Raw genomic sequence first — 12436 nt, forward strand, 5'->3', positions numbered from 1 at the left:
CCCCCAGTCTACTCGTCACCGTGGGCGCCCTCCTACGTCCTCTAGGGCTGCTCCGCCCCTGTCCTGAATCATCACCTAGGCCGGCGTGTCGAGTCTCTTGCAGGAGTGCGGTGCCCCCCCAGCCACCCCCAAAATCGATAAAGTGGCCCTGACACGAGCAACCCGGAGATGTGGGAAGCTGCTCTTTCTCAGGAGACGGCGAGGACAGCGCCGCTCCTTTCTTGTTTGCGATGTACTGCCTCCTTACTCTCGCCCTCGACACCCCTTCTTGCCAGTGGCCAAGAGACTGCGGATGGGAGACGCAATGCCTCTCCACGCATCTCTGGCCAGTTCCTCCGGGGACGCGGGGAGCTCTGCCGTGGTCAGTCAGAATGCGATGCCTTCTGTGCTATCCAGCTCGACTCCCCTCCGCTGCACCACCACGGGTATGTCGATTGTCCTTTTGGTGCCACTTGTACAGAGTTTGGGAGCTTGCGCTGCCCAACTCGTCCCACTAGCTCATTCGCACAATCCCACTTGGCTATGCGATTCAGTTCACCAGGTGACCTCACAAGTTCAGCGGCGTTCTCGAGACTGCAGTCCGAGACGCACCTGTCTTGCACGAGGAGATTGCTGTCCTCCTGGCAAAGTATGCAATCGGGTCGGTCCCTCCAGCCGAGAAGAAGCAGGGGTTTTACAGCCCTTACTTCATCGGACACAAGAAAGGTGGTGGCCTCCGGCCAATCCTGGATCTGCGAGCCTTGAATCGGGCCCTGCACAAGCTTCCGTTCAAGATGTTGACGCAGAAGCGCATCATTAGATGCATCCAACCCCAGGATTGGTTTGCAGTGGTCGACCTGAAGGACGCTTACTTTCATGTCTCGATTTGCTCTCGACACAGACTGTTGGTTTGTGTTCGAGGGTCGGGCATGGCAGTACAGGCAGTACTTCCCCTTTGGGCTTTTCCTGTCCCCTCATGTCTTTGTGAAAGCCACGGAGGGCGCCCTTGCTCCGTTACTTCCATCAAGAGGGTCGGGGACCTCCAAGCATTCTCGGTGAGTGAAGAGTGCCTTGTGTTCGGGCTGGCCAACTCTCACGTTGTCCTGAGACCCCGGCCTGGATACATGCCCAAGGTTCCCACCATGCCCTTCCGCGATCAGGTGGTGAATCAGCAAGCACTGCCCTCGGAGGTGTCCCGTAAGAGCACCGCACCCGGAGCTTCAGAAGCTCTGAGCAGCTCTTTGTCAACTCTGGGTCCGATTCATCGGCGGCCGTGACACCCGGTGGGGGAGCCACGCCAAATCTTCATCCTCAGAGGACGATTGCCCTGCCCATCCCCAGATGCTGCTAGCGACATCTGATCCTCTATCCCCGTGAGGAGAGAGAGGCACGATTGCAGTGCTGCCATGGTTATACACTCAAAACGAACGTATAAATCATACACGAACGCAGCTTCAGCATACTGGATGCCCAGACACTGAAGACAACGATCAACCATAAGGACACTGCCGAAGCGGCGTCTTTAAAAAGACGCGAACCGACCGTGATTTACTCTTTTAGGAAATCTGCTCTTTTAGTTGAAGTGCCCAGGGGAATCTGGGCACACAGTGACGCCAACCAGAACAGCGTCCAGACAGATGATGAATGGCTTTGTGGAGATCAACACGTTCATCCACTCAGTTCCGAAGCAAAAATCTGATGAGTGGATGCACCTGTCGCCTATTTATAGGCGTATGCACGGGGAGTGGCTCAGGTATGCAAAATCCACTAGCCAATATTCATTGGCGTTTTCTCTTAAAGTCAGAGATGATTGGGGCTTCCAAGTGAATCCCCTAATGTTGTCACAACATAACTCGTAGTGACAGACAGATAGGGAATGAGGGTTACTTACGTAACCGAGACGTTACCTTTTGTACAACCACAGTTCTACTACAAATACCATGATTAAACTATGTAGCAAAACCATGGTTAATATGAGGTTACCATGGTTTAACTATAATTACCATGTTTTTTTTTTTGTTTTTTTGTTTTTTGTAGTAAAGCCATGGTTAATTTTCATAAAGGCAAAAATGAGTTGTCAGTTCCAAAACTCTTACAAAAAAGATATATAAAGTTCAAGTATATTTTTCAAGTATGCTTTGGGAAATAAATATACTAATATCAATGTATTAGTAGTAACCTACTTTTTAGTTTTACACTCAGTAAGCTACTAGTGTAATAGTTTTTATACTGAATTGTATGTAAGTGAACTAAATTTACAGTTGAAGATTTGTCAGTAAAATCAGGCAAATGCTTATCTTTTTCTGTGTTTGTTAATAGCACTATAGAAAAAAAGATCAAGTTTATTCATATTCTGCATTTCTCCCTGTCTTTTCTCTAGTATTCAAGATATGGATAAAAGACTCCAAGCCCTTTTGTGTACATGTGAGAAACTACCAGCAGACAATCTGAACAATTTAAGGTGTGTGGTGCTTGTTATTTACTTATTATTTGTTATATCTGATGAGGCCTTTGTCTTTTAATGTGCCATGAATGCAAGAGCTCATTAGAAGAGAAGACTGTCAAATCTCTGTCATATCACCAGCGATGCAGAAGTTCCTTCCCTGACAGGAAGTGGGCATGTTTCTGAAACAATCAGAGTTCATTAGTCCTACAGAGATTATTTTTGAGTTTGGAAATGTCCTTCAGTCCAACCTGTTTAGTGTGCCAGCTATGCAGACGCTGTCTCTGGCAAATAAAAAAATCAATCTTTCATTTAGCCTTGACTGATTTGGCCAAAGACTATGAGCCACACAATAAATAATACATCATTAATCCAGCATTAAGTTCAAACAAAGCTTCCGTTTAAGAAAATAAGGATGCCTGTTCATATGAATTATGCATTTTATTTACAATTCATCAATCAAATCCTGTGAATATTTGGCATGTCTTTACTTCTAGCCAAGGTTTCCAGATATTTTCTGTGGGTCTTGGATGTTTGACTGCACCTGCTTCTGTCAGACCTACTGAAATATTGATAATATACAGCGACAAGAATAGCGACTGTTTGGCCAAACTGAGATTGTATCTGAAGTTTATTCTTTTCTTTCTTTTTCCAAAACAGATATTTAATCAAGTTCTTAGCCAAACTCACAGAGTATCAAGACGCTAATAAAATGACGCCAGGTAATATTGCAATAGTTCTTGGACCTAACCTGCTGTGGACACATTCAGAAGGGTGAGTGCATGTCTTCCATTTGGATTATGTCATATATTTATGTGGAGAGCAGCAAATTCACAAAGCAATTTAATGGGACAGTTCACTGAAAAAAAAAAAATTGTTATTACATACTGTATATATGACTTTTGACTTTATTATTTTTCTTCTGTGGAGCAGTGTTGTTATTGTAAACTAAAAATAATAAAAAATAATTTTCTTGAGATAAAATTACAATAAGATAAATATTAGATAATTTTTTTTAAATATGATAAAAATAGAAGTTCAAGAAGTGCTAAAATTGCTAAAACAGAAACAAAAAATAAAGTAAATCGAAATACAAATATTGACCAAGAAAAAGAGAAATTAGCTAAACTCATAAAATTATTTAAGATAAATTTAATCTAAAAATGTACAAATAAAAGCTAATTCGAAATAATAACGACTACTATAATAATATATAAATACAAAAATATTTGTATTTTTGAAGAATCTATACTATAACAGTTAATAGTGACCATGTCTGTCCAGCTTTAAGAATGATAAAAACTATAAAAATAGTTAATACGGCTTTTACACAATATTTTAAGCCATTTGAAGTCATGCAAGGTTTTCTGTGTAAAACTGACTGTTATTTAACATTTTTGAAGCTCTACAGATGTGGTCACTGTGAAATGTTGCTTTATGGAGAAGAACTACATGAGGATCATTTAAAATGTAACCTTTTGTGTTCCACAAAAGAAATAGTCATTCAGTTTTGCATGGACATAAGTGAATTACATTTTTAGGTATACTACTACTTTAATGCATCTAGTAGTTTTAGATATATTTTGATATATTATTTAAGATATATTTTGACATATGTAATGTGTAGATCAAATGGGTCATTGATCTTCACAGGAACATGACAGAAATGATGACCACCATGTCCCTGCAAATCGTTGGCATCATTGAGCCGATCATCCAGCACGCTGACTGGTTCTTCCCTGGAGGTTCGATAGAAAGAGTTGTGAAAACATATTCGCACATACACACGAGCGTGTTCTCCTGCGAGATTTGGACTAATTTGTCTTTGCTATTCTTAGATATTGAGTTCAACCTGACAGGCAGCTACGGCAGCCCGGTCCACACCAACCACAACTCCAACTACAGCTCCATGCCCTCGCCCGATATGGACCAATCAGAGCGCAAGCAGCAGCACGACCAGAGCCGACGCCCACTCAGTGTTGCTACTGACAACATGATGCTGGAATTCTACAAGAAGGATGGGTAGGTTGTTCTGCACTCTTGGCTCTGTCTGCCTCCTCCATCTCTCCACTTTTCCTTTTTCCTCCCACACTCTTCCTTTAGCTTCTCATACCATCCCTAATCTTAAAGGGACAGTTCACCCAAAAATATCATAATTTACTCATTCTTTCCAAACCTGTACAACTTTCTTTTTTCCATGAAACAAAAGGTACATTTTTGAAGAATATCCTGGCAATCCTCACCATATGGCTTAGTGTGAATATCAAATCAAAAAGGCTGCAAATGAATTACATAAATATGTGTGCTGTGGGTTTCAGAGTGAAGCACTGTGTTTATTTACACATGAGCAGCTATGTATCATGATGTTTTCAGTTTCTCAAAGCAACTTGGCTCACCGTATATGCATCTGCTTAAAATGTGCATTTTGGAACACAACATGTGTCAACCATCTTCCTAAACTTGTAAAGAGAAAAACTTTGTCAATAAAAGATGCTTTTTGACTAGGCTTTTTTGCTGAAATAAAAAGTTGATGATTTACCGTTTGAAAAATTAAGAAATTAAGACAGCCATAAATATTAGTTTTGCAATTTAACAGGAGTACTCTAAAATTTAATTACTTTTATATTAATTTATTTCAATAGTTTATTTATAAAAAATAAAAAAAATTACAGTAAAATATTACAAAAGTAATGTTTCTTATTTTAATATTTTTATTTAATAATAATACCAATATAATAATATTTTGTATTAATAGTAGTAGTTGTTGTATTTTCACAACAGTTTTGGCCAAATTGTGCAAGCACCACAAATCTGAAGCTTTGAAAAAATCACATTTTAAAATGCAAATATATTTAGAAAAACTCAATTACATTTCTCCCCTCAAGATCTTGCAGTGATTTTTATTTATTTTTTCTAAATAATGAGGGTGACCAAAAGTGTCTTATTACTTCAGAAGACTCACTCATGAGTGGACCATTTATTGTAAATGTACTTGTAGTATGCTTAGCTTGAAATAAATATATTGCTCAGGGACACATTGGTGTCTCACAGTGGATTCGAACCCGGGTCTCTCACACCAAAGGCACGTGTCTTATCCACTGCGCCATCACCACCCGGCACTATCGAACCCTGCCTATTACTGACAGGGTTCGATAGTGCCGCTTAAACCAATTAGCAGTGGCGGAGGAGACAGCGGCGGATAGCTAATGTGTTCAGCAACTAATTCACTTAGACCGGGACGTCAGTCACGTCATTATCCAGTAACCTCTCAGTCTCATTTGTTCTCAATTGGAGTTGAGCTCCGGGAACATCTCAGCGACTCCCACAACCTGCCCTCATTTGAATAGAGCTGGTCTCTGGCTGATGGGCTGCCACGGTCTCTATGGTAACGTGGATGGAGTGTTGAAGGAGGGCCGCGGCTTGCATATCATTCACTGAGGGGGCTGAATTTCTGCCGCTATCGACAGAGACACGTGGCAGATGTGCCAGGCTCTGACTCATGCCACCTGCAATGCTCCAGCAGGTGGAAAAATACCACATACGGAGGAGGAGATCCAGACTTCTGTTAGATAGAGTCCCACTCCAGACTAGCTTACAACAAATATTGTGTTCTGGCAAATATTTGGCAGCCATTATAACTGGAGGTAACATGTCCACACTACTTTTATAAGTTGTTTATTTCACTCCCCTACACTGTAAAACAAAATGGTGACCTGCAATTTATACCTATATTTCTACCTAATTTAAGTGCTAAAATATTATGTATTTAGGTTGATTTAGAGATATTAAGCAATATCGGTGATATTAAGTAATATATATATTTATTTACTTTTTTGATAATATTTTTGATTAAAAAAACGCTTAAGTGTTACCATTTTCTTTTTTTCTTTTTTTTAGGTTTATTTTGCTTGGCTACATTTGCAGAGAAAAATCAGAAAGAAAATATGGAAGCTCGTTTTCACTACGGGTTAAAACATTTTAAATGCCTTTTTTTATTGCATTTTCAATTTTTCCCTGCAATTCTGAATTTATCGCATAATTCTGTCTTTTGTTCTCAGAATTGTGTCTGAGAATTTTGAAATCTAAAGTCAAAATTGTGAGATATATAGTAAGAATTAAGAATACAGTAAACTCAGAATTGCGTGTTTTTTGCCAGAAAAACAAAAAAACTGAATTGCAAGATGTAAACTCAAAATTCTGAGGAAAGAAGTCAAAACCATGAGATTTCAAATTAGCATTTTTTTGTGAGACTTGTGAGATATTTGTGAGATAATTGCTTTCTCACAATTCTGATTTTTTTCACCTTTTAATTTTTTTTTATCCCGTGGCGAAAACATGCATCTTTTACAAAATTATGCATTTTCTAACTTAAATTTTTATGACTTTTTCTGGAGCTACTAACTTTTTTCTTGAGGCTTTAGCGTTTAAGCATTCATATTTAATCTTGTATATGAATATTTCCACGACAGCTAACCATTTCTGTGCTTTCCTCACATTTCCTCATGTTAAAATGCTCCTGATTACATAACAATTAGAGACACTGATCCACTGTATTTTTGGACTGATGTGTTTTTGGGAAAGGAGAGGCTAAGTGTCTGATTGTTTATGTCCACAGCTCTTGGGGTAAAAGCAATTAGAGTAAATGAGGCTTAATGGTGTCGCAGCAGGCAAAAGTGCCAGCTGCTCATTTAGGCTGACATGTTCTCACCTCTGGATGGCCCTGATCCTCCAAACACTGTCAAACTACATATGTCCCCCACTGCACGCTACACAGTTCTCATTTAGCTGTCCTCCCCTGTCCCCATGTCCTTTACTTTTGCTTACTCTACAGACATTACTGTTAAATGTGAACTCACTGTGTTTTCTCATTATTTTATCCACGCTTAATGCAGCATTAGGAAAATTCAAAGGTACCGTTCACCTTTTCTGTTATACTGTGGCTTTGTTTTTGTAACACTTTTTAATAACTTAATTAACAATCATTTCATTTCTGTATTGCTTAACCAGACAGTCATGCATGTATGTTCAAATCTAAAAACGCTTCCGTTCAAAAGTTTTTTCAGGTTGTGGTCAGGTTATTTGTTTGTTTATTTATTTGATTTATTAAGCAAGAATACATTAAATAGATCAAAAGTGACATTAAAAAACATTTATAATTTTACAAAATATTTCTATTTTGAATAAATTATATATTTTAATATTACAAAAATAATATTGCAGAATTTTTAAGCAGCTTGACTATTTTCAACATTGATAGTAGTAAGAAATGTTTCTTGAGCAGCAAATCAGCATATTAGAATGATTTCTGAAGGATCGTGTGACACTGAAGACTGGAGTAACGATGCTGAAAATTCAGCTTTGCATCACAGGAATAAATTACTTTTGAAAACATTAAAATAGAAATCAGTTATTTTAAATTCAAGTAATATTTCACAAAATGACTTTTTGTAATTTAATTTTGATCCAATAATGTAGTCTTGGTGAACATAAGCATCTTCTTTCATAAAAACTTACCAACCATAAATGTTGAACATTAATGTGTATTATTCAAAATTTGAATCAAAATCATATTCTATTCTCTAATTATATCTTGTAACAATTAAAGTAATTAATGTTGATTGTAATTATGCAAGCTACTATAAAGTGTTTTTTAACCCTCTGACACATGGATTATTAAATTACAAAAACATTTTATTTTTATAAGGGAAAAGATTATAATAATATAATCCTAATTTATAGAACTACACATCTGGCCTTTCTTTTAAATGAAATTACTTTTGTCAGCCTTTTTGAAATTGTAATATTACATCATAAATAAAAAGCACACTTGAGATGTAGAGAACAGTCATATAGAATTATGGGTAATGATTAAAGATAATCACCCAAGGTGGCTAGTTGGCATCATGCATCAGAGGGTTAACGTTTCTGTAAAGTACATCTAGATGTTGTGTTTCCTGTAGTGGTTGTGATTGATGGTTTGTGGGTCTTTGTGTGGGCAGTGTGGGTGTCAGAGTCATGGACACATCATGGGTGAAGGGCAAAAGTTCCTCTACACTGGCCCGCAAATCCTCTTCGACGCCTCCCAGCGCACAACCGCCCGGCTCTCCTGCGGACACCCTGATCACTGAGCAGCCCGGTGAGCTGGCCACATCTCCAATCCCCACTCCCCCTCCTGGAGACAGGGGCAGGTAAAAAAAACCCACATGATTCCCATCATTCTCTACATGTTTTCCATTGTCATTTCAGTGTACTGTATATGCATTTCATAGTAGAACTTGTTGCATCAACTAACTTGTGACCTCATTGTTTTCCATTCAGCAATTAACTCTCTTGCTTTCCCTGCATTTGTGTATTAATGACATCCTTTCCTCTGCTCTTTCATGCTTTCCTTGTTCTACCTAATGTTTTATTTTTTGTCTTTATCTATAAATAGAATTCTTTTTGTTTTTTACATACAGTAGTGCAGACAGTATGGCCATGTACACACTGCAGCTAAATTCGATTGTCAGTGCTTTTTTGAGTTCTTCATTCTGTATTGTGCACACAGACTTCAGTTGTTTGACATTCGCATTCTGCAACCAAATTAACCACATATACATTAAACAATACCAAACAAAATAACTAGTTCTTGTAATGTAATAAAAAGCCCATGCGATTCTCTCTTCTTCTGATGCGAGGCAAGAAGCTCTCAGAAAGACGTACACTACCATTTGAATGCTTGGGGTAGTAAGACTTTTTAATTTCTGTTCTTTTGAACTTTGATTAAAGAATCCTGAAAAAATAATGTATCATAGTTTCCACAAAAATATTAAGAGGCACTGCTGTTTCAACATTGATTGGTATAAGAAATGAGCAGCATATTAGCAGTGTTGTGAAGACTACTTTTGAAATGTAATAGATTACAGATCACCCGATTTAGAATGTAATAAGAAGTGTAACTATTTCAATTACTTTATTTAAGCAGTGTAACTGATTAATACATTTGATTACTTTTTGATTACCTTTCTGAATTTCTTACTAATATTTTCAACTATTAATCATTTTCAAACATTGAAAGCAGGCAGGGTTAACCTTACAATAGGACTCAACACGGATTACTGTCAGATTTTAAAAATCCATCACTTGAATTATTAATAATTTTAAAACACGGCCAGGTTAAATGCAGATTTACATCATAACAATAAATAGTTTAATTGCTATGATACTGTTTTAACATCAAATCTTTGCATAGCTATGACAGGAACCACTGGCATCTAACATTGGCTTGAAAAAACAAAACAAAAAAAAAACAGTTAAGGTTCTTGCACACTGAGTCTGAAATTTTCCTATGCGTTTTTTTGTATTCGTAATCCTAAAACTGCTTCACGCACAGAAACCTTGCACATTGAGCCCGATGCGTATTAATTAATCAATTGCAAAAACAAAATAGCAAAATGCCTACTAAATAGTCTTCAAGCATTGAGGATGATTTTGTTGTCTTCTCGCTTCTTAAAAAAAAAGAAAAAGAAAGGAAATATTGGGTCCATCCAATCCTAAAATATAGAGAGGATGGAGAATTCCCCTTCCTTAAGGAGCAGCGGGAATCACGGGCGATTCAAAGTTTACTTCAGGATGTCAGTGGCTCGGTTTGATGCTTTGCTAGCAATACTAGAGCCACATATTAAAAGGAAGACCACTAATTTCTGTGAACACAGTGTGCAAGGATCTATATACAGTGCTTTGTGCTGCGAGACGAAGTGGATGAACTTGACAATCGCCATTCTGGATCTTGGTGTTTGCTTGTACGGTGGCTCTGAACTATCAAAACACCTCTCAAAATGCTTGCTACGGATGCGAAAAATGGAAAAAATCGTCCCCGATCCGAATTCTTTTTTGACGAATGAAAATTTCAGAGGCAGTGTGTAAACGTGATTGATATAATGTGAGGTCGTATTTATTTTTCAACGTGCAAAAATTTCTGACGAAAATTTTGGACTTTGATAGTGTGCAATGACCCTGAGTCCAAAATTTTCACATGTTAAAAATAAATACGACCTCATGTTATATCAATCACATTTACACACTGCCTCCGAAACTTTCTTCCGTCATAAATAAAATTCAGATCCAGAATGCGAAAAACACACAAAAATTTCAGACTAAGTGTGCAAGGACATTTAATCTTTAAAAAATAAAGCATATACTGTACATAAACACAAATAGGAAATAAAACAGTTATTGAATAAACATATGTCTTAAACTCCTGAAACATTGCTGAAACACAGAGCGCGTACAGTATGATTCTTTGGCATGTTTCTAATTTGCCATTTCAGGAGTGACTCCTGTATTCTGTTCACACCCAAAACGATAATTTAGAGGATTCATTTCTGGATTTGAATACAGTTGTCAATTTTGCAGTGTGTACAGGCCTACATGATCATTTATTATGGTTAAACCGTCACAGTTTGGTTGGTCTCATGAATGTAAGACATTCTTGCTGTGGCTTCCTATTCATTCAATTTCACTTATAATCAACCCATAAGCCCATATGCAAAACATACATTAATGAAGTGAAGGTCACACCATGGTTCAGTCATTGTATTTAGGGTTTGCAATGGCTGATGATTTGACTGGCTTACCTCCCCCCCTCTGACACTCTTTCAGGCCATGAAAGGGTTTTTGTGTCTGTGTTTAACTGCTCTGGGTTTTCACTGTATTTAGAGACCTTGGTTTATAGCGCTATTCACCAAACTCTCTCTGATGTTTGGTCGTTCGAAGAGATTTTTTTTCTTGCCTTGGTGCAGTGCGCAGACACAAGGTCATTTTCAGTGTAATTTTCTGTTTTCTTTTTTAATTTCAATGCATCGCTGTGCTTTTCCTCCCAGTGGAGTCAGATGGCGCCTGTTTTTCGTTGCTTAGCTTGCTGTTTGCTAAACCTGTCGCTCATTGCAGCGCGCTAAACTGGCTAAATGCTCATACCAGCTTGAGACACACATGCAGACCAAAGGATCCTGAGAGTATTATCAATATTGTATGACGCTAGCGAGCCACAGCTGGAGCTAAACATCCACTTTCCTGTTGCGCTGTCATGCGTGTGCAGTTGACCAGAGCTCTCTCTCCTGTGTTTGCTCTTTATTGTTTTCAATATCTGCAGCTCAGACGACGTGTCGCCCAATCGGCCGGATTCCTCACATGTCTATTCGTCCCACGCGGAGGAGCGGCCACCCCCTCCGTATCCTTCCTCGTCCTCCCATCCCGGCCCTCACCACTTCTACCCCAAGCCCCCTCCTTGCGCTCGGCCAGTCGCCCCCGGTCCCGAGTCCCAGCCTCCCGGCTCCCCGCCTCCGCCCCTGCGCTGGGCAGGCTTCGGACCACCCCTTCCCCAGCCCCATCCACCCCCGTCCTCTTCTTCCTCCTCCTCCTCCTCCTCACTCGATATCAACTCCAACCCCAAGCCTAGCTGCCTGCACTTTCCCAAACACGGCCCCGTGTGTGACCCGCCGCATGCCGCTCCACCTGACGCCAATGCCTCACCCCTCTACATTAAAACCCCTCTCGTGCTGACCCGCCACGACGTGTCCCTCGGAAACCCCCCTAGCCTCCCCTCCTCCGCCCCCCCGCCGTGGGCCGCCTGTCCATGTGCCCGAGAGAGAGGACCCCCCAGGCTGACTAGGTAAATACCACCTGCCTGCGGCCACCCCGCCTTCGCAAAACACACTGTGACGGCCATCAGGGCTCCCCACACTGTCTGAGCGCTCACCTCAGATCACTCCATACTGGCTCCCACTTTTCCATCTCGTTTTTGGAACTTGCTTTGTAATGTTATTGCTTTTTCAGTCCCATCACACAGATTCTGTAACATTCTCATTGTCTGGGGAAGCCTGAGGTTGCCTAGCAACTGAGGATGTTACTGGCATTTGAAAGTGGATCCTTCACCTAAAATCAGTGCTGTCATTGATAGCTTTTATTAAAATTTTGAATTAGTTCTTTTTTTCTGCTTTTATTTTAATTAAAAAAATATATAATTTTCTTGTGTTT

At 39.4% G+C, this 12436-nt stretch overlaps 1 protein-coding gene across 1 annotated transcript in view; it reads left to right on the forward strand.

Annotated features, from left to right (window-relative positions):
• The window catches only part of LOC306865035 (rho GTPase-activating protein 44-like), a gene marked incomplete at both ends in the record, with an annotated part of 75268 nt that overhangs the window by 51065 nt on the left and 11767 nt on the right, over positions 1 to 12436 (forward strand). The window contains 7 exons of the mRNA XM_079409367.1: positions 2360 to 2440; positions 3083 to 3196; positions 4076 to 4167; positions 4261 to 4444; positions 7315 to 7332; positions 8422 to 8610; positions 11553 to 12071. Of these exons, the coding sequence (XP_079265493.1) occupies positions 2360 to 2440; positions 3083 to 3196; positions 4076 to 4167; positions 4261 to 4444; positions 7315 to 7332; positions 8422 to 8610; positions 11553 to 12071 (1197 nt within the window). The remainder of the gene's footprint in view (positions 1 to 2359; positions 2441 to 3082; positions 3197 to 4075; positions 4168 to 4260; positions 4445 to 7314; positions 7333 to 8421; positions 8611 to 11552; positions 12072 to 12436) is intronic.

Source organism: Barbus barbus, assembly GCF_936440315.1.
Source record: "Barbus barbus genome assembly, chromosome: 4".
Lineage (NCBI taxonomy): Eukaryota > Metazoa > Chordata > Actinopteri > Cypriniformes > Cyprinidae > Barbus > Barbus barbus.